Raw genomic sequence first — 23,983 nt, forward strand, 5'->3', positions numbered from 1 at the left:
TATATATTAAAAGCTGCAAGCAAATCAGTATCCCTACATAGTAATTCCAAAAATATTATACAATAGGATTTAGAAAATTTCTAATTGACCTATTAATAATCTACATTATAATTTCAGAACTTCTACTATATGTGTTCATAAAATATTTATTTAAAAACCTGGGGTTATTTCTCTAAAAATGGAATTAAACTTTAATATATTTTCACAAGTATTTACATGGCACTTATTAGAAAAAAAATTAAACCTCAACTTTAAATTAGCACTATTACATTATTTAATATCCACATTTTAAAAATTATTATGTATTGGTATACTTGAAGAATTACTATTTCTAAAGATAGTCGATATACTTCATAAATGTACACTATATAACAGATAATTTCTCATAAAATAATAAAAAGCATGTAAAACCTATACATAACTGAGGCTAACTTTAAGATGGGAAAGCAAATAGATTTGAGTTTTTTGTTTTTGGTACCCCCCCAAGTACCAAAGGGGCACTTGACCACTGAGCTATATCCCCAGTCCATTTTTTATTGTTTATTTTGAGACAGGGTTTTGCTAAGTTATGTAGGGCCTTGCTAAGTTGCTCAAGCTGGCTTTGAACTCATGAGACTTCTGCTTCAGCCTCTAGAGCCACTGAGATTACAGGGGTGTGCCACTGAGATTACAGGGGTCTGTAGTTTTAAGTGACAAAATAGAGAATGATTTCCTCCATTAATCCAATAGAGGCATTTTATGGAATTCTATATTTACTCCTAAATCCACAGAGCTCCACAAAGGAGGCTCACAGAATAATCTCAAAAATATAATAAAAGTATATTCAAGTGTTTCCTTTATTTTTAATTCTACTGATAAAAGAACTAGCTTGTTACCAAGATGTCTTTTTCTATTGCAGAAGTGGTCGCTTTGGGAACTGTGGTTTCATCAGGGGTAGCCAAGTCTAAAACATCATCTTGCTGCCTGAAAAAATGATAAACACAATATTGAAAAAAAATATAAAGGGCAGTTATAACATGAAACAATATTAAAAATACCAGGACTGTTTTCTATTAGTGAAAAAAAGCATTGCTAAACATTTTATAAATGGTATGTATATTTATTTGGTACCATATTCCCCCCAAAATACTTTCTTCATATTCATGAAGAGACAATTGTATTGGAAGTGATTTCCAATAGCTAATTCAAAAGCCATTCCCTTTTTTATGGCTTTTACTCATTCTCCTTCATTACTCAAAATCAAGCTCTCTCTGTATTTGCAAAGCAAGGTAATTTATAAATATGGGTTTTAATGGAAGCACTGATAGAAATAACTTAAAATGCTCCTTTGCAAAAGAAACAGAGATACGTACTTCAAAAGGAGTTTTCTCAGATTTCTAGAGAACTACAAGTTAGCAAGAAGTGACATGGAAGCTCATATGTTCAGATGTATTTTTATTGGATATGTGCTCATATAATACCATTATGTTTACAACTATAATATAATAGAAAATCTATGCCAAGATATGAGCCACATTTTGTGATTTTTTTCTGGGGCTCCACTGTACAGAAAGGCATAGTTCACATCCTCAAGAAAAATAAGTTTTTCTGGAATAGCATTAACCTCCTTAGCATCAGGTATATCATTCTCTGGATCTCAAGTTTGTCTGAGATGGATCCAAGGCAGTGATGCTGTATTTAAAAAAAAAAAAAAAATCTTCCCACTAACAATCTGGTGAATGAAGACTGGAGGTTACAGAATACCCAAGCTACCAAACTAAAGAATAAACCTTTTAATTCATCTGTTGCAAATCCAGGAATCGTGTGTGTGTGTGTGTGTGCAATTTTACCCTTATTCTTTTAAATTATACGAGCAAAAAAAAAGTCAAGTCTTTGGGTGATTGTTCAGTTTAATTCAATACATCACAGGTGCTCAAAAAATGTTTATCAAGTGAGGGAATGTGAACATTAAAAGTACCTTGAGATCTTCAAGGTATTCAGTAGTTAGAAGAGAAGAATTGCTTATTTTAACCACAAATGTAATCTCATTACATTATTGATTGCACAGAAAAGAGGAACTAATACAACAGTAAGATTCCAGGCATCAGGAAATCTGGATTCACACTCTACTATTATAAAGTTTTTTGGTTTTTTTTATAATGAATTTTAATTCCTGCTGGGTTTTTAAATGGTAGAAATGTTCATATTACTTACCTTGATGATTCCTGAGAATCAAACATACTTCATCAACTATGTAAATAATGCCTATCTAGAGAGATGCAGAAAGACCAGGGAAAGGGAAGAGGAAAAACACTAGATTTATATGATCTACTGCAGAAATTCTTGTAGTCAGGGTAAAGATTCTTTCAACTCTACAACTCTATGACTCTTTCATTCTAAGATTATTGTCAAGATTCTGCTCATGGGAAACAATGAAAAGAAAAGCTTTTTCTTGATCACATATTTCAGGCTTTCAACATTTTCTCATATATTATCTCTCACATCCATTGTTAAAATAACAATGACATAATTATCCTCACTTCACAAGAAACTGAATGTCCTGGAGATTAAATGACTACCTCTTGGTCATACAGCTAATTAAGTATGAAAATAAGGATTTGCTCAACAATATATACCTCCAAACAGCCATGCTCTTTCCAATAGAACAACATTCCAATTAGAAATAAAACAAGCAATACAGGAGATACTCAAGTTGGTTAAATATAAAGTAGGATATACTTTATATCTCAAAAATGAAAATAAAAATATTGATTTTCTTCTTCTTTATAAAAATTAATCAAGACTTTTGGTTCAAGAAGATAGCATGAATGTACCTTTTTTCAGTTTCACCCTGAAAATGGTAGTAAAATGATTTTAACCCATAATTGAGAATAGATTTAGAAGTCATCAGTTGAAGGAATATTTCTGGAACATGAACAGAAGACAAAGAATAGAAGAAATCGTTTAAGATACCACAGTCATGGAGGAAGGAAATCTGTCTGCCTGCAGACCCCCAAAAGGCCCTGGTCTTGGAGTCAGCAGGAATCCAGGCAGGAAATGAGTAGGAAGAATGAAAACCAGGAGGTTATTTGGATAGCTAGCTAAAGCCAGTAAATTAGGCAATGTAATGCAAAGGAACACATTCCCAAAGGCAACAAACATGACTAAAAAAGACAGGGAAAGTAGGAACAGATCTCTATCAAGTAAACTAATTAGTAATTAATAAATTTCCCATAAAGAAACATTCAGGTCCAAATGTCTTCATTAATGAATTCTATCAAACAAGGAAGAAATACCAATTCCACACAAACTCAGAAAATAGAAAAGGTAAGAACACTTTACCAATTCATTTTGTGAGACCAATAGAAATCTGATCTCAAAGACATGACAATAAAATTACAGGCCATATTATTCACAAATATAAATGAAAAAAATTAGCAAATAAAATTCAACAACATATTGAAGATTATTCACAATGACTAAAAAGAATGCAAGGTTACTTTAAGATAGGAAAAGCAAATAATATACCATATATTGATAGAACAAAAGCCAAAAGCCAAATGACTTTCTATCAATAGACACAGAAAAAGCATTGGACAAAAGTCTATTACCATTCATGAAAAAACTCTCAAAAAACAAGGAAAGAAAGGAAACTTCCTAAACCTGATAAAAGTTATCTTCTATTTTCATTTACACATTTATTTTGTCCATGTTCCCATTTTATGTGTTCTTTTAAATTTAGTTTTTAATTTTTATTATAAATTAAAAAGTTATAGTTCTATCTATTTGGGGGTAAAAGTGATATTATGATTTATAAATCCAGTGTGTAATACATAAATCAAGCCAAGTAACATATTCATCATCTCAAGTACTTACTTTTCGTAGTGAGCACACTTGAAGTTTACTCTTCTTTCAGTGATTTTGAAATGGACATTATATTATTATCTACCATATTTGCCACACTATGTAAAGATTCTCAAAGGAAAAAAATTCTCTCCTCCTGCCTAATTGAAGCGTTGTATCCTTTGACCACCATCTCCCCATTTCCCACCCCATCCCTACCACTTGGTAACCATGATTCTATTCTCTGCTTCATGAGTTCAACCATTTTACATTCCACGTGCAAGTGAGAACATGTGGTATCTGTCTTTCTATGACTGACTTTCGCTTAGCCAGTTCTTGAAAGCCATCTATGTAATTGTAAATTACAATTTCCTTCATTTTTAAAAGGCTGAATAGTATCCTATTGCGCGCGTGCGCACGCGTGTTTATGTGTGTGTGTGTGTGTGTATGTATCACATCTTTTTATCCAATCATCTGTTGATGGACACTTTAGTGTCTATAACTTTAGTGTCCATAACTTGGTTCTTGTGAATAGTGCTACGACGAACAAGAGAGCGCAAGCATTTCTTCAACATACCAATTTCAAATCTTTTGGATAAATACCCAGAAGTGGAATTGCTAGATCAATGGTAATTCTATTTTCAGTTTTTTGAGAATTTTCTATACAGTTTTCCATAATGACTATACTCATTTACATTTCCACTAATGGCATTCAAGGATCCCCTTTTCTCCACTAAGGGAATCTTAAATATTCGCAATTAACATCTCACATAATTGTGAAAGACTGAATGCTTTAACCCTCAAGACAAGGAATTCCATTCTCAGGAGTTATTTTCAATAATGAGCCAAAGAACCTAACAAGTATAAAAGGAAAGAAAGAGAAAAGAAAAGCAACCAGATGGAAAATGAAGAAGTAAGATCATTTTTGGTGCAGACAGCATGATCATATATATTATGGTTTAGAAATGAGGTGTCCCTCGAAAGCTCATGTATGAGAAAATGCAAGAAGGTTTAGAGGTGAAATGATTGGGTTATGAAAAGTCTTAACATTTCAATGTGATAATACCCTGATAGGAATTAACTGAGTGGTGACTATAGGCTGGTAAGGTGTGGATGGAAGAGGTCATGCCTTTGGGGTATATATTTGGTAAGTTGAGCTTAGTCTCCCTGCTTTCATGCTGAGATGTTATGAGTTGTTCTTCCCTCTACCACCCTCTTCCACCATGACTTTCCACCTCACCTCAGAGCTCCACGGAATGGTGCCAGCCTTTTATGAACTGAGATCTCTGAAACCATGAGCCACAAAATAAACTTTTCCCACTCTAATTATTCTTTTCAGATCTTTTGGTCACAATAGTGAAAAAGCTGACTAAAACATTATATATGCATATAATGGACTAGAAATTATAAGCACAGGAATTTGTATTAAGAAAGCTCATCTCAGTCACTGCATGCCCTCATGTCCCCTTGGAATGTGCCCTTCTGACTGGCATGGCAGAAGACTCTGAGCCTCCTAAACCTGTTCACTGTCTAAAGAGATAGCCATCTTCCATCCAGTACCATTGTGTTCCAGCATGTCTGTGCTCATCAATGGTAGTATTTATTATGTATAATAAAGTTTTATATTCAAACCATTGAGAAAGAAGAAAAAAGTTCATCTTTCTTGGCCAGGGGTTCCAAGTAGAAAAAAAAAAAGTTTCTTAAGAATTTTTAGCCAAAGGCCTTCCATTGATTTGGGTGTTGATTTTACACTGGTTGTGTTATGCAAGCACACTTAAACCAAGAAAGCAGTACGAGTGGACCTAACTGGTAATATTCTAGGGTGCCTGGCAAAAGCAAACCCAAAACTACTCTAGACAAGGCACACAGCCTCAATTCAGCTGCATATAACTCCCATAAATACCCCTCATGCACTTTCTAAGCACTCAGTACCCACTGTCATCCCTTCAAGATGGTCACCCAGCCAGTACAGTGCCACAAGGGGAAAGTAAAACAGGGTTCCACAGGTGGGTGAGTTACCACAGTAGGTCAAGAGACCATATTTGTTCCACAAGTGGTTGTACCCTGACTCGTAATGAAACAAAAGAGGGTACCAAACAATTTATGTGAGGCTGTATGGGAACAAGGCAAGGAGGAACTAGTAACTTGAGTCTACAATGCTCTCCATCAAATGTTCTAAACCCCAGACCAGGTCACTCAGGCCATACTCCCATTACAGACCATTCCACCCCCATTCCTTTTCTACACAAGGAGACCCAAACATCAGAGAAGTCACCATATCACCTGAGCAGACAACATGGGTGAAAACAAACTAGCCAAATTTTCCACCAGCTTCCATAGCCATAACCAGAACTCACTCAGAAAAATTTCTCAGCCAACGTCAACCATTAACATAATACATTTAAAACTCATGAGGTTTAAAAGTAGGACATGCTTCATAGGGCTAAACTCAAGGTCTTTCTTTATTTATACACTGACCTCACTGCAACAAGACTTTAAGGCACAGAAATATTATATTTTTTATATTTTTAGATAAAATTTCCCAGGAACTCTAATGAGGGTAATGCATAATAGAAGCGTTACAGAACTTACATTATGACATTAACAAGAGTACTTCTAAAGTTTTCTCTTTCTTTATGTGGAGATTTGCCCTTTGATTTGGAAGTAGATGGTTTAGCATGGCCATCATCAATTTGGTTGAGGATTTTGCTTTTTTTCCCAAAGTGTTCCATGTATTCACCTGGAATTAAAGAAAAAAATTAATTATCCCTTTAGAAAACTAGCTAAGATATTTAAGTGATTAGAAAAAATGCCAAAGCACCATCCAAGAAAAAAAAAGTGCTTTAAATTCTTAAGGAACCCTAAGCTAAACTACTCTGGTTTAATATCATCATGATAGAAAACTTTGTCTATTTCAAGAATATTCAACTGATTTATCCTATTTTATTAATATAATAAACAATTTTCAATTATATTTGCATAGGATCTTTTTAAATGAACAAGATTAAACCTATGATAAAACTGAATATATACTATTTAAGAAAATTTAAAGAACCAGAACCATAATAAAAATGTTAATATTAAATGTAATAAATCTGATAAACAATGTTTCTTTTTGTTTTGTTTTTTTGGTACTGGGGATTAAACCCTAGGGGTACTTAACTACTGAGTCACATCCCCAGTCCTTTTTATTTTTTATTTTTGAGACAGGGTCTCACTCAGTTCCTTAGGCCTCGCTAAATTGCCGAGGCTGGCTTTGAACTCCCGGTCCTCCTGCCTCTCAGCCTCCTGAGCCGCTGGGATTACAGGTGTATGCCATCAAGCCCAGCTGATAAGCACTATATTTCAAGGAGTCAGAATAATAAAAAAAAAAATTAGCAACTCAGGAGGTCAAAGCAGAGAATCACAACTTTGAGGCCAACCTCAACATCTTAGTGAGACCTTCAGCAATTTAGCAATAACCTATCTTAAAATGTTTTTTAAAAAAGAGGGCAGGGGGGCTAGAGTTATAACTCCATGGTAAAGCACATCTGGATTCAATCCCCAGTTCTATTACTATTACCACTACTACTACTACTGCAACTGCTACTAACACTACTATTACTATTACTACTACTGGTAATCATAATAATGAATTAAATGACTAATTTGGAAGTAATATTTATATCTCATTAAATCCATCTCAGAAAAAAATTTAATAGAAGGGCAAATTTTAACTACAATAAACAAAAGTTTTATGATAAACATCCCAATTCCTAAAATATCATCTCTAACAGCATTTACAATGGCCCAAAATAACTAAGAACTGAATCAATTACTTTCTGATGGAAAATATTTGGGAGTAATTTTTCTACTTGACATAAATCTCATTTAGGCTTTATAATTTTGTGACTCTATTAGCTAAATGTTGTGTTTTTTCCTCTAGAAACTTTCTTAAATCTAATATAGAATATTGAAGTTCTTACCATATGACTGTTCATTTTTAATACTAAAAGTTTCTGGAATCTCATTGTCTTGCTTTATATTCAAATTAAATGAAGGGGCCGCCTGCTGCCACTGGGGCTTTGTACTCACCTAAAATATGAGATTTAAATAGCATTAATAAGCAATGTGTAGATTTTTTTCATGAAATATGTGTTTCATAAAATGCTGACATTTTCTCAAACAAATCAGGAATGTGGGAAGGAGGTTCAAACACTCAACAGCAGATTTTACCCAAGAACACATAGTATGTGCTACTTGAGAGACATTACCAAAATCCGTGCTGCCAGTTCCATATGGATATCTGTTACCTAAAACTGAGGTGTTAATTCTGTTAATACCCAGATTTTGACAAGTATCTCTATCTTTTTAAAATTTTAACTAATACAAAAAAAGACTAAAATTGTACATATCAATGGAGTACCCTATAATGTTTCAATACATACATACATTGTGTAATGTTGAAATCAGATTCAACATATCTACCTCCTCACACATTCATTTCTTTATGGTGAAAAATTTCAAGATCCTTTCTTCTAGTTTTTTAAAGTATTCAGTACATTATTGTTGTTTATAGTTACCCTACTGTGCAACAGCACATTAGAACTTCTCATTTTTATCTATCTATACTTAGGACCCATTGATCAACCTTTCCCTATCCCCACCCTCCTTGGTAAGGTATAAATGTCTAGGAATTTGTCCATTTATTCTAGGTTAGGTCTAGGAATTTGTCCATTTATTCTAGGTTATCAAATTTGTAGGCACATAGTTGCTCATATTGCTCTAATGGTCTCTTGGATTTCCATGCTGTTGTGATGTCTCCTTTTTTGTCTCTGATTAAGTCCTCTCTTTTACTTAGTTCAGCTAAGAATTTGTCTATATTGTTTATCTTTTTGAAGAAAGAACTGTTTGTATAATTGATCTTTTGTATTTTGTTTTTAGTCTCCATTTCACTTATTTCCATTTTACTCTTTATTATATTTTCCTTCCAATAACTTATGGTTTGGTTTTTTTCTTGATTTTCTAGTTCTGGTGTAGTAATAAGCCTTTTATTTGTGATCTTTCTACTTTTTTTGATGTAGGAATTCATTACTATAAAGTTCCCTCTTACCACTACTTTTGCTATATTCCATAGATTGCATATATTGTATTTCCGATTTCATTTGTTTCAAGAAATTTTAACTTTCAGTCTTGATTGCTTCCTTGATTCATTGGTTGTTCAAAAGTAAGCTGTTTAATTTCCATGTATTTGCATAGTCTCCAAAATTTTCTTGTCTTTGGTTTCTAGTGTTATTACATTGTGGTCAGAAAAGACACCCAATATGATTTCAATTGTTTTAAATTTGCCAACACTTGTTTTGTGACCTATCATATCCTAGAAAATGTTTTGTGTGCTGATGAAAAAAAAAATGTGCACTTAAAAGCTGTTGGAGGGAATGTTTTTAGATGTAGGTACATTTGGTCTAGGGTACAATTCACGTCTACATTTTCTTTGTTGATTTTTCCATTTGGATCATCTTTCTATTATTGAAAGTGTGTATTAAAGTCTCCAACTATTATTATATTGGAATTTTTCTTTCCCTTTATATATATTAATATTTTCTATATGTACTTGGGTGTTCCAATGTTGGAGATTATATATATATATATATATATATATATATATATATAATGTTATTTCTTCTTGCTGACTGTACCCCCTTGACATTATATAATGACCTTCCTTGTCTCTTTAGTATTGCTTTTGACTTAAAGTCTATTTTATCTGATAAAAGCATAGCTACTTCTGCTTTCTTTTGGATTCTGTTTGCCTGCAATATCTTATTCTATCCCTTCATTTTCAGTCTTTGTGTCCTTATAGGTAAATGAGTTTCTTATAAGCAACATATATTTAGGTTTCTCTCACTTTTTTTAACCCATTCAGTCACTCTATGTCTTTTAATTGGAGAATTTAATCCATTTATATTCAGGATGATTTTTCTTAGGTAAATTTTTACTGTAGTCACTACATAACTTGTTTCCTAGTTTTGTTATAGTTTCTTTCTCTCCTTTACAGTCTTCCTTTATGGTTAAGTAGTTTACTCTAGTAGTTATTTTGATTTCTTGTTTATGATTTTTAGTTTGTTATAGATCTTTGTTTTGTGGTTACCATGAAAATTACAAAAATAAACTTTTGACTTTAACAAGCTATTTTGAAATGATAGCAACTTAATATGATTATAAAGAACAGAAACAAACAAGAGAAATATTATTAATAAGAAAACTGTACACTTGTACTGCATTCCTCCCTACATAATGAAATTTTTATATCCCAATTTATATATTTCTGTATTACTTAGCTCTTAACATATTAATATAATTATTATTTTTTAAATTATTTGTTTTTAGTCTTCACACTAAAGATATAAATGGTTATACACAATGCTTATAATATTAGAACATTTGAATTTGTTTGTATAATTATTCTTACTGATTAATTTTATACCTTCCATGTTTTCTTCTTATCCATTAATATTTCTCTCAGTTTGAAGAACTGCCTTTAGCAACTCTGGTAGAACAGGTCTGGTAGAGATATACTCTCTTAGCTTTTGTTTGTCTGGGAATACCTTTATCTCTTCTTCATTTTAAAGGACAGCTTTGCTGGGCACAGTCCACTTGGTTGACATTTTTCTCATTCAGTTCTATAAAAAAATCTCATGCCACCCTCTCCTGACCTATATAAGGTTTCTTCTGAGAAGTCCACTATCATGCAATGGAACACACTTATTTGTTGCTTCTTTTTTCTTACATCTTTCAAAATCTTGACTCTATTTTTCAACTGATCAATTTCTGGCACCTGATTTTGAATATTAGGTAAGGTCATGGTTTCTTAAAAGCTCTTGATCTTTGCTGGCGTATGATGTTGTCTGCGTATGGATTAGGTATTTATTCCATTCTTCCTAATCAGGCTGTGTGTGCGTGTGTGCGTGTATGTGTGTGTGCGTGCGTGTGTGTGTGTGTGTGTATGTTTGCACACATGCGCAAGTCTTTCCAGAAATTTTAAGCAGCCTGGTTATTTTCTCTGAGATTGTAGTAATTTTTCTATTCAGCACTGGATGGTGCTCAGGTCCCGATGTTCCAGGAGTCTGCTAACAGCGTATTGTCATTACTTCAGTACTACAGAGAAATCCAAGAACAAGTTTGTCCCAAATACACTGTTTCTGTGCAATTCATAAAGAATCAGGAAAGTACCTAGAAAATGTAGTCCATGCTCACAAGCCTCTTCCTGAGGCCCAAGTAGGCCCAAATGCCTCATTCAGTTACTGGCCCATGGTCAAGCACTATAAGATTCTGCCAAAATCTGGGAAGAATCACCATAGATAGACCAGTCCCAGGTTCTATATAATACTTCTTGCCACCAATGTCACCAAGCTGTCACACTCTGAATCCATAGACTGCAAGACCAGCACCACTATGGACTTCCTATTACTAAGGTAGACTTGTACCCCCAGACCACTGCAGCCAGCCACAGGGGATGCTAACTGGGATAGAAGTCCAATCTACTGGGACTTTGTATCTTCCCCTGGCATTGGAACTGTTTTAGAGGCTTTGTCTGCAGGAAGAGACATTAGGATCTGCCCAGTATTAGGTTTTACCAGCCATGTGCTAGGTTCCAAGGCAAAGTCTTGTGCTTACTATGCTGTCCTATCCCCGGTGGATGGGGTCTAACACCACACTATGCTGTTGAGGCTCTGACAGTGTTGGTGAAGACAGTCCCTTAGCCACCTAGACTCCTATTAGGCTGGATTGTGCCTGAGCCTCACAGCTGCATGGCCCTGCAGTTTCAGGGTGCATGAAGGCCTATGCTACAGCTGGCAGTGATGCAGGCTGAAACATGAGTCCATCTCTCTTGGGTACAGGTCTCCAGTGAGTGCTAAGGAAGTTCTGGAGCCCCATTTGCTAGCCCTGGTCTGGTGACAGCTGTGCTAGCTCAGGTTGAGGGACAGTGGGTAGAGAGAGTCCCTTGGCCACTAAGCTGGGTCTCACCTGAGTGTGATAGTCACAACAAATACAGTCTCAAGAGGATAGGCACTTCCTGGACCCATTCCAAGGATGGAAATTATGAAGATTGAAACTCAGGACTCTTCTAACAGTGTACAGGTCTAGACCTGATGCCAGGGAAGATTATAGGTTCTGTCTCAGAATTCTGGCATGTGTATGGGTCCTTCAGTTTCTACCAGGTGCTGGGTCTCACCATAGCAGGACTGAGACTGGGTTCTGAGACACTGATCTGCACTGAGATTGTAGAGGAGCTGGTGGAGGTATCACAGAAGAAGTATCTCTGAAGAAGGATTTAAGGAGTTCCCAGAAAGAAGAAGCAATCAGGAACAGCAGACTTCCTAACATATGTGATGAAAAAGAATTTCACACTTGCCTATCAGAGGCATAGAAGTTTATTTAAGAAAGTAGACACATATTCAAGGGAGAATGAGGGAAATCTCAAGAGAGAGACACTTTGGGGGTAAAATAAGGAATACGCTTTCAAGAAGTCAAATCATCTTCAGAGTGAGAGATGCAGCTTTTTCTGGCTTTTCTTTTAAAGGAAACTTGGTGAGGGGTGTATATAGAAAGGTATGTAGGAATAATATCAGTCCAGCGAACTCAAGATGGTTTATGATGGTCTGGTCACTCTCACAATCCTCAAGTTGATGTAGTCTTTATTATCTGATCAGTAGATAGTGCTTAAATGTCCCCAAATTATAGGTTTCTCAAGATATCATCTCTCTCTTTGCTTGATCTATTGGGGGGGGGGGTTAGTTAGCAGTGCACAGATAGCTTTACAGATTTTCCAAGAATCTAGGAGTCTCAGGCCTGCAAGAGAGACTAGCTTAAAGAGTGACAGGCCTGGCAAAGTATGCAAAACTTCTGAATTAAAATGTTATTTCACTGTCCTTCCTTTTTGTCTCCTCACTACTATTTTTATTTATTTTCTCTTGCCTCAGAGGCAATCAGTTCCAGAGGCTAATGCAGTTCCTAAAGCTCTGTCTGTGGCTATGGACCTGATGATAGGGGTTGTGGGAGTTTGCTCAGCACTGGGCTTCACCATGGTGAACCTGGTCCTGGGTTTCAAGATTAAGGTCTCGGCTTAATTTTCCTTCCCTCCTCTAAGGAAATGGCATCTCTCTTTGAGCTGGGCTAATTGGAGATAAGGGAAGGAAGATGCAGAGAACGTTTTTCTTCGTGCCTTCTTCAAAGTATCTTTTTATTTTGTTTTACTAAAATCAGGCACTGTGGTCTCTTACCTGATTTCTTTAGCTCTCATGAAGGTAGCACGGTGCTTGAGCAGCTGATCAAGTTGGTCTGTCTGCTGGTAGACACTCACTGGAGGGTATTATCTGCCATAAGGATCTTCCTCTCAAAACCTTCTATTTTGATGAGAAGGTGCCCTCAGCTTATCTCTAGTGCTAATGAGTTCCCTCACATCCCAGCTTCCTGTTCTCATGGCTTTAAAATGCCTGGGAATTTATGACATCATTTAAAGTTTGGGTCATACATTCTTACACTTACATTATCTGAACAGTCTCATAAAGAGAGAGAAGGTGAGTGGTGATAGGCAACTGGCTCTCAGATTCACACTGGAAAACAACAGTGTGTGGAGGGAGCTGCAGCAGACAGGGGAGCAGCTAAATCTTCTAGAAAGGCCATGACTAATTGGCTCTTGAAAATTATTGTAATACCAGAACATAGACCCCTATTGCTAGAGACAACAATTCATCAACAAACCCAGAAAAGATCATTTTAAAGTAAAATCTACATTTGTGTATATGTGTGTGGTACTGGGGATTGAACCCAGGGCCTTATACTTGCTGGGTTAGTGCTTTCCACTGAGCTACATCCCCAGCCCTTTTCATTTTATTTTGAGATAGGGTTTCACTAAATTGCCAAAGTGAAACTTGGGGTTCTCCTGACTTAGCCTCCTGAGTATCTGGGATTAAAGATGTATGATATACTTCCTAGAGAAAATCTACATGTTTTCTTAATGCTGAAAATGTAGTCTGTCTCTTCTTTTTAGATCCAGACCAACTTGACAACCCATGCTTAGATTAGCTCCTCTTTTTTCATAGTTTCATTCAGCCCAGTTTCTTACTCCTGCATCCCAAATGAAGTGATTTCACACAAGTCTTTCTTTTTCAGTTTCTTCTTTCTCAGGAAAATAGGTTAGGACAGTTTATAAGTTAGTGCTTTTTCCATCCTTCCCTCTGCCCTTTAAAGATTTAAGATTCACAGAAGTGCTATGAATGAGGTGTAAAACAAGGGTAGGAATCAGGTCACCAGTTCATACAGGCTAGGAGCCACCAGTCCTGGATCAACTTAATTTCAACTCAGTGATCACCTTCTAGAAGAATCAAGGTCTATAATGAAAATCACTCTAGGTCTTAATTGTTTCTTTGTTGCTGGAGCACTTTTATCCAAGTGCAAACCTTAATATGCAAATGAAAATCATTTTTAATGAATTATTTTTTTAAAATAAAATACTATTTCCCCTAAAACATAAAATTCAAAGCACATTGAACAATCCACTGTAGGTGATTGTGTGCTTTTCTACAGGAAAGGGGTATTATTAATCTCAGTTATAGACGTTCAGTAAGTAAATTTCAATTAAGTTTATATTTTTCAATCTGTATACTGACAAGACACAACAAACTGAGAGCAATTTTTCAGTTTTAAAATTTGTTAAATACTTAAAAAGAAAATACATTGTCTAGTCCATTTCAGGTCTTTAACTTTTAAACTAAACACTTAACATAGATTTTGCAGGACTAAGGAAAATATAATATGCTCAATTGTACAGACATGGTATAATGACACATTATCAATAAAAGCATATTTTCAATTAAAATGTGTACTTTGAAATGTTCAAGATAATTCATCTAACAATATATTCAAGTGTTCTAAGTGAAAATCATCCTTGTTTCAAATTTGTACAGAGCAGCATAAATTCAATATTGCAGTTTGCACTAAACTTTTAAAATCCCTGTCCATACAAATAATGCTTTGGATGAATCTAAAGATTATGCTAAGTGAAATAAGTCAAATGCAAAAGGATAAATACTGTATGATTCCACTTATATGACATGCCTAATCAAATATATAAGAGCAAAAGTAAGATGGTTATTTTCCAGGGACTATGGGAGGAAATATTGGGAAGTGGTCATGTAAAGGATACAAGAGGGAAGAAGAAAAGAACTCTGGAAATGAGTGATAATTATGGATGCACAACAGGGTGCACTACTAGATGCCACTGAACTATGTATTTAAAAAGGCTAAAGTAGTAAATTTTATGTTATATATTTTTATCACAATGTAAAACAATAGTGTTTGCACTGAAACTCCATTAAACTCAGCTTCTAGGAGTTACAAGACTGTAATTTGATGGCATTAAATTCAACATAATTTATTAGACTATAAATTTTATTATGACAAAAATCTAACTTTTCCAGCCCTTTATCAACTAAAAATGTCTATTAATGGTCTTTTCCACAGGAAAACAATCATTTGTAGTCAAAATAATAAAAAAAAGATGCCAAGATCTGAGAAATTTTTTTGTAGTACAGCCTTTTAGTACTGAGAGCCTTCTCCTCAGAGATTATTAAGTAGTCTCATTTTCAAACCTAGAAATGAGGTCAGAGAAGTAATGACTTCCCGAAGGTCACAGAGTCATAAGGGACAAAGCTTTAACCCAAGCCCTTGTTCCTGAATCCCACACTGATAATCCTTCTGCTAATCTATGTTGGCAGTTCTTCTACTCATAATACTAGAATATTTGTACATATTAAGAAATTATAGTTACAGCGATTTTATTAAGATAGTCTATTTTGCCTAAGATATATGATCAAAAATGACTCAACCTGGAGCACAAATTTCAAAATCAGAAATTCAGTTACTTATTTTTCAAGTTTGAAAACTCACAAACATTTTTTTAAATGGAAAACATTTGAGAATATAGAGTATAGGTAGAGGTACATTGAGAGGGTGTAGGTAAATTACCAGAGACAACTGTGGCAAAACTCTTGCTGATGCCTTTGATTTTGCTTTTTCTTTGTTAGTCGATTTTTCCTGCATGAAAAAAATATAGGGAACAAAACTTGTTTACTCTATTAATGCAAAATTGATTCACTCAACCAAATTTTACAGTGTCTGTCATAAAGTAAAACGTATATTATTCAACATACTCAAAGACATACTTTATGACTTTTTAAATTCTCAATATTTGTTAGAATTATTTTCTTCAGTGAAAGGAAATAAAGGAAAATGGTACATTGCAATAGTTATCAAAAGCTTGAAAAAGTGTGCAAAGCCTTTTATCCATCACATCCTTATCTGAGAATTTATCTGAACCTAGTGTCCAGGAGTTACACAGCTTTATCTCTCTATTGTGAAAATATCATTTGTATCCTTACTGATAGCCCCAAATGGTGTATTTCTGAAGGTTACAATGTATTCAGGTTAATGCAGCCTCAAATTATCATGAACGACATTTATATTTTGGGGCATTTATACTTTTCTCTTTTTAAGAAAAACCTGCCGCTATTTCCTTTGCAGAAAACAGTGATTCCAGGGCTAAGTGTCATCTAGCTGAGAGCATGTTGAGGTGATAACAGAACATTTTGATATCTAAAGCAGATAATACGAGCTGTGCTTTTGGGCAATTATCAATGTACTGCCTCTCGGTTCCAGATCTACCCTTTCAGCCCTCCTTTGGGATATTGGATGGGACCTTCAAAAACATTTCTCCTTTGCCAACTGGCATATAATTATAAAGGGTGCTAAAGAGACAGTGAAGAGGAGGAGGCTTCCTTCCTGCTTCCAGCACTTTTTCTCATTGCTCCTATGATGCCAGCAGTCAGCATCCTTCCCTGTTTTGGCACCTATTCCACCTGTGGTATGTGACTCACCCAGTGGCAGATCACCTCCAGCAGGTTTCACTGGCTTTCCTATGGGTGATTTTCCACAAGTTTCACTTATACCACAGAGGGAGACTTCCTTCCAAACCTTCAGCATCCCAGCAGGTGGTATTCACCTTCCAGCCCAGACCTGCAACTCCTCAGCAAATGTCTCTACCATCCAGTGAGCCACAGTAACACCCTCTCGGATGAGGTCTGAATGTAAGTTTTGGGGAATGGATGGCTCTTCCAAATTTGTTCCTTGAGTCAGGCATGGCAGTGCACACCTATAATCTCAGCAATTTGGGAGGCTGAGACAAGAGAATCAGAAGATGAAGGCTACCCTCAGCAACTTAGCAAGATCCTATCTCAAAATTTAAAAATTAGAAAAGAGATGGGGATGTAGTGGTAAAGTGCCATAGGGTTTAATCCCCAGATTAAAATTAAAAGCTTCAATTCCAAATTTGTTCCTTGAGCCTTTCCTTTAGACCGAGCGGCTTCTCCTTATATCTCCTATTTCTACATTCTTTAGAGCTATACTGTCCAAAACAGTATCCACCAGCTTGCTGTAGTTATTGACCATTTAAAATGTGGCTGAGTTGAAATGTTTAAAATATAAACTAGAATTTGAAGATAGTGTGAAACACAAAGGATATAAATTATCTCATTAATAATTCTTTATATGGATTTGTTTATATCTTGTATTGATTACATTATATGTATTATATTGTTCTAAGAAATTTACATGAAGTAGTTCATTGAATTTTCTTAAAAATTATAAGGTAAGTGCTGTTGTACCACTTTTGTGCCCGTTATATAGATAAGGAATGCCTCCATAAAGTGCAAACTTAACAAAAAACTATGTGCTTCCATTCAGGACAGGATGTAGAGGAAAGAATTCTAAGAAACTTCCAAAAGAAAAATGATGGTAGCTATAAGCCTTGAAGCACAGCTGGATCTCCACAGAGAAGGACACCAAGGAGCACACTGAAGACAGAAGGAGCATCAAGAACTGAGGATTAAGAGGCTGTGGCTCAGTGGTAGAGTGCTTTTCTGGCATGTGCGAGGCACTGGGTTCCATTCTCAGCACTGCATATAAATAAGTAAAATAAAGGTCTATCAACAATATAATTAAATGAGACTGGCAATTGGGAGGGGGTGTTGGGATAGATGGTAAGAGGACTTGGAACAAGTCAAAGGTAATCAATTTCCTAGTCAACAAAGACTTACTGAGCTCCCCCCATGTCTTGGGCTCTACTTAGGCACTGGGTCTATAGTCATGGACAGAACTAAGTCCCTCCCCTCATGGCATGTACATTCTAGTGGAGTACAGAAAGCTATTTCAGTATATATGTGTCATATAATCTAGGGAAATAATATGTGCAATAGAGAAAAATAAAAGAGTGTAAAGGGATAGAGAAATGCTATGAGAGATGGGGTAGGAAGAGCCTCTTTGGAGAGTTATGTTGGGGTAGGAATTTGAACAAAGGGTGAGGGAAGAAACAGGGATGCATAGGTGGGTGCTGTATGTCATGAAGGACTTGGATTTTAAGGGATAACTGGCCTGGCTTGCAATAGAGAGCTATTGTAGTCCCTCCTATGGTAATCTTAAATCCCAGTTTGCTGGACATAGTTCCAGCTTACATCTCTTGCCCTATTATAATTAGTAGCACTTTCACTCTTAATGTTATGTCAGTTTGGTTGATAAATTATGTTACCCTATTTATCAGGCAGGGACACAAAAAGGGTTATTTCACAAATGATTCTAGCAGCAGTAAAAAGATATACAAGAAGAGACTTGTGTCAAGTCTAGCAGCTTTTTAAGATAATCCAGGAAAAAGTAGATAAAGGCCTTGATTTATAGACAATGCTAATAACAGAAGGTCACTCCAACCTTCCTGAGGCACAGCTATGACCATACTGCTCAGAGACATTAACAAATTCCCAGTGAAGTAGGTACATGTCTTAGTACTGTTTTTCAAAGCCCTCCTCAATGTACTCTGAATAATTTCATTTCCTAGCCTCTCTCACAGTTATTCTGTTGCCACGTGATTTGTGCTGCATGGACAAGGCAGGTAGCTAAGAGCTGGAATGCCTCTTGCATTGCAGTCTCACCCCTGCCACTGCAGCCGTGGAGGCCATGTGCTCTCCCTGGCATAGTGATAAGATAGAGAGCTATCTGACCTACATCAGATTTCATGTGAGCAGAGGGAAATCTTTGATGGGTAAAGCCTCTGAGATTTGGAAATCTGTCTGTTATGTCAGCTAATATTAGTTACCCTGCCTAATAGAGCCAACAATATACCCCTCAATATCTCTCTATTAAAATCTGGACCTTTCTTCAAGACAAGAATCAAAAATGCTTAAGATAGTCTTTCTTAAGTTCAATTGCAGGTGATCTTCTTTGAATATGCACAGCATTTATTATGGTTTAAATTCTTTCTAAGGTATGTATCCTACCTTATCCTATTCTCCTTCCTCCTCATTCTACCCTTGTCTACTAAATGAGTCTTGCAGAGCTGGATAAACTGATTTTAATGTTATCTTAGAAAACTGGTTAAACAATTCTAAAAACAGTGTAACAAGAAAAAGAATTAAAGAATTGCAATGAGCTTCAAAAAGTACTTACCAAAGCACAAACCTCAAGTTAAGTGAGTATTTCATGCACCTCCAATGCTGTACCCCCAATTGCTCTATTTTCTATAATTCCCAGTGGACAACACAATATCAAGGGAAATGTGAACACAACATTTTCATGTTAAAAGGTACAGTAGGTTCTCCCCAATAAGAGCACAGCAAAGGCCTGATGAGAATTCAGTTATCAATAACAGAAAAGAAAGACTTTGGACTGTATGGTTTACAAGCCCTGGAATTTTGATAATAGGGTACAGAGGCAATTCAAATAAGGACTATTATAATGTCCAAAATTGTCTACAAGTGTCAAAATCACCTGCTTGGGCTGGAGATATAGCTCAGTTGGTAGAGTGCTTGTCTCACATGCACAAGGCCCTGGGTTCAATCCCCAGAACCACAAAAATAAAAAAATAAATAAATAAATAAATAAATAAATAAATAAATAAAACAGCCTACAACAAATCTATAAACACACCTTACTTAGAATCTCTATATCAACCATCTCTTTGCTGAGCTCATCAGTACTCTGGATGGAGAAAGTTGGTAGGACCTTAATATTTCCTTCTTATACTAAAGTATAGAATATATATATATATATATATATATATATATATATATATATATATATATAAAATAGTAAATTTTATAAATAGTAGTTCTCTGGCTAACCAAGAAAAGTATCCACACATAAGCAAGAATATCATCTAGCTAATGATATGCCTCACATCATTTAACATCTTCATGGTCTCACCTCTGATTCTACACATGGCTGCATTGCAGTAAACAGTTTTGTGTTGGTTTCAACTCATAACAGTGTTTTGCTTCAAGAAATATGTACTTGTGCTTCCTGATGGGGATTCCTCCAATGCCATAGCATAGGAAGATTCCACTGTCCCCACACACAGAAGCACCCAGAAGAGGTAAGAAGTAACATCCCCAGGAGCTATTCTCCATCAATGCAGGATGACAGAAGATGGATAAATGTCATTCCTTGATTCTCCTTAGGTGAAAAATTCCAGGAAGCATTCTATAAGCTCAAAATATCATGACAGGAACAGTTGCCTACTGAGCAACCAACGTGATAGCCCGTGTTTCTATTAAATCTCCTTCTTCCTAACTTTGCTCCCTCTACTCTCTTACTCCTGTATCCCGAGATCACCTCCCAGAGAAACTAGCTGTCTACAAGTTCTTTTTTTCAGGCTCTTTTTTCATGGGATAAGAAATTAAGACAAGATAAGAGTACTTAAAAATCAGTGCTCTTTTATCTTTCCATCTGACTTTCCATTCTTCTACTCCCATCTTTCTCTATAAAGGATTTAAGATTCATGGCAATGCTATAAGTGAGGTGTGTAGAAAGGGTGAGAATCAGGTTACCAGCTAACAGATGCTGGGAGTTATCCATGCTGGGTCACCCTATCAATGATAACTTTCAGAAGCAAAAAGGCCTATAATGAAAATCAGTCTTGGTCTTAATGACTACTAAACTTTTATTCAATACAAACTTTAATATTTAAATGAAAATTGTTTTAAATTAACAGATTATTTTTTAAAGTATGATTTCTCTTAAAAGAAATAAAGCTCAAAAGATACAGAAAAAATATTGCAAGATATAGTCAAATAAGAGCAGAGTAGGTCAACAAAAGCCGTTAGGATAACTAAATGTAGCTCTGGCTTGAAAGGATGATTCATCTCAACTTTGAATATTTATTAAGTAAGTAAATTTAAATCTAACATACCAAAAAACACTAATATCAATATTTTCAGCTTTAAAATTTTTAATTTTTAAAGAGAAATGTGTTTCATTTCAATTTCCTTAACTTATAAATGAGAAAACTCAAAAGTAGATATTCATAAAACTAAAAAAAATTATGATTTTGTTTTGTAGAACTTGTGGTAATCTTGATATTATTATCAATACAAATAGACTCACAAAATATGTACTTTCAAATCTTCAAGATTATTCACTTAAAATTTTCATTCAAGTTTGTTTTAAGCTGAAAGAATTTATCATTTCAAATTATTAGGGATCATCTTCATATGAAGTAATGCAAATTCTAGCATAGAACTCATTATGAGCTTTTAAAATGTTTCAAAATAAATGTTTGCATTTAAACTCCACTTTAACTCAGTTTCTAAGAGTTATAAGAGTTTAACTCAATGGCATTAAAATTTTAACATAATTACTAGACAAAAAATTTTATATGGTAAAACATAACTTGTTCAGCATTTTATCAACTAAAAATGCCTATTAACTGTCTAAATTATTTACAGTCAAAATATGAAAAAGGATGCCAAAATCTAAGACATCTTTTACAATATAGCCTTTTTTAGCATGAAGAGCTGTTTCCTCAGAGATCATCAAGGCCTCTTATTTTTAAATCAGAAATGAAGGCTCAGAGAGGTGACTCCCAAAACGTCACAAAGTCACAAAGGGCAAAGCTCTGACCCACAGTCTCATTTCCTGACTCCAACACTAACATTCCTTCTGCTAGTAATGTTGGCTATTCCTCTAACCATAAAACTCAAATTTTTGTATGTAACTAAGACATTGTAGTTACAGTGACTTTGTTAAGGTATTTTCCTAAGATATGTACCTCACTGAATTTCTTCACCAGAAAAAAATCATGTGAAACAAAGAATTTAAAATCAGAAATTCAGTAACTCATTTTCAAGTTACTAAATTTCAAATTAGACATTGTATAGAAGCAATGATAATATATTAGTAAATTACCATAGGCAACTGTGGTAGAAATCTTACTGGTTCCTTGGATTTTTCTTTGCCAGTTGGTTTATCCTGCATGAAAATATGAAAAAGCAAAACAGTTTATCTGCTAGTGCTAAAATTGATTCACTCAACCAAATTTTATAGTGTTTACTATAAAGTAAAGTGCATATCATCCCAAATAGTCTAAAACATATTATACAGATGTATGACCTTGTATTTAGAAAATCCTATAACCCACCAAAAAATTAATAGAGCTAATGAATGAACTTGACAAGGTTGTGGAATACTAGATCAATATACAAAAAATCAGGAATGGGGTTGTAGCTCACTGTTAGAGCACTTGCCTCGCACATGTGAGGCACTGGGTTCAATCCTTGGCACCACATAAAAGTAAATAAACAAAATAAAGATCTTGTGTCCACCTACAACTAAAAATATTTGAAAAAATATATATACAAAATTAACTGTATTTAGATACTAGCAATAAAAATCCAAAATTGAAATCAAGAAAAAGTTTATTTACATCAAAAGGAATAAAATACTTAGGAATGAAATTAACAAAAGGTGTGTAACACTTATACAGTGAAAATTGAAAATTACAAGGTATTATTTAAAGAAATTTTAAAAGACCTTAATAAATTAGAAAAAATACCATGTTCATGGATTGGGAAACTAAGATTGATTTTTTTAGTAGAAACTTAAAAGTTGATCATAAATTTCACAAGGAAATATATGAAACCCAGAACAATTGAACTATATTTAAAAATAAGTACAAAGTGATAGACTCACCTTTCCATATTTCATAACTTACTACAAAACTACAGTAATGTAGACCATGTGGTATTAGCATAAGGATAAACATGTAGATCAAAGCAATAGAATTAATAGTTCAAAAAAACCCCACACATTTATGATCTATAAATTTTTCAAAAGGGTGTCAAAGACAATTTAATGTAGAATCTTTTGAACTTATTCCTCTTGTTACTTCTCGTGCTTTTTTTTTATCTTCATGTTATAGACATGGCAATTTCTAATGTAAATTTCCTTCTTAATTGCTCTATCTAGTCCAAATATTGTAAATATCATCTATACACTGAAATCTTTCAAGTTTACCTCTCCAGTACTAATCTTTTCCCAAGGTTTCTGACTCTTCTATAGTTAGTTTGATAACTCTACTTGGAGGACTAAAAAAGATTTATTTCTACCTTAACATGTCCAAAATATTGCTTGCTTAATGAACACTTTCATACCCTAGTAGAACTTTACTGTTTTCTTGAACTAAAAAAAAAGAAAATGACATCACCACCATTCACATTTCAATTTCAAGGTAAAATCCCACCCTTGACTGCTTGCTTTTTTTTTTTTTTCACATTATATATGTAATGTATTAGTCAACCCTTTGAGCTCTATCTACAAAATATTTTCTGAGTCTAACATTTTCTCACTATATCCATAACTGGTCCAAGAAACTGAAAGAGAACCAGAAGAGCATGAAAGGAGACAGATTGGAGATATTCAGGAATACAAAGAGGGAATGAAAAAGGGAGAAAGAGTCCTGAATATTTTACGCTTTTTACATACTTGAATACATTCTGATGTCATTCTCTCATTAACTAACTTTTTAGAGTTTGAGTTTAATTGCATTTATTCTGAACAGAAAAAGCATATATTCTTGCTCATCAATCTCAATGACTGAAAAATAAGTCCATCAGCTCAGGAGTCTGAGGCAGGAGGATTGCAAGTTCAAAGTCAGTCTCAGCAAAAGCGAGGCACTAAGCAACTCAGTGAGACCCTATCTCTAAATAAAATAAAAGATAGGATCCAGGATGTGGCTCAGTGGTCAAAGAGCCCCTGAATTCAATCCCCGGTACCAGAAAAAATACACACACACACACAC

At 34.8% G+C, this 23,983-nt stretch overlaps 1 protein-coding gene across 2 annotated transcripts in view; it reads right to left on the reverse strand.

The window, feature by feature from the left end:
* Positions 1 to 23,983, reverse strand: part of Dnah7 (dynein axonemal heavy chain 7) — a 345,957-nt gene that overhangs the window by 317,538 nt on the left and 4,436 nt on the right. For both annotated transcript variants that reach the window (XM_046447272.2, XM_046447271.2), the window contains exons 2-6: positions 22,093 to 22,155; positions 15,832 to 15,900; positions 7,788 to 7,896; positions 6,415 to 6,562; positions 876 to 963 (exon numbers count right to left, since the gene is read on the reverse strand). In XM_046447272.2, coding sequence (XP_046303228.1) covers positions 876 to 963; positions 6,415 to 6,562; positions 7,788 to 7,896; positions 15,832 to 15,900; positions 22,093 to 22,155 — 477 coding nt within the window. The remainder of the gene's footprint in view (positions 1 to 875; positions 964 to 6,414; positions 6,563 to 7,787; positions 7,897 to 15,831; positions 15,901 to 22,092; positions 22,156 to 23,983) is intronic.

This window comes from Marmota monax, unplaced genomic scaffold, assembly GCF_021218885.2.
Source record: "Marmota monax isolate L192 unplaced genomic scaffold, Marmota_monax_Labrador192_F-V1.1 WCK01_AAM20220418_F8-fsc00007, whole genome shotgun sequence".
NCBI classification, from domain to species: Eukaryota; Metazoa; Chordata; class Mammalia; order Rodentia; family Sciuridae; genus Marmota; species Marmota monax.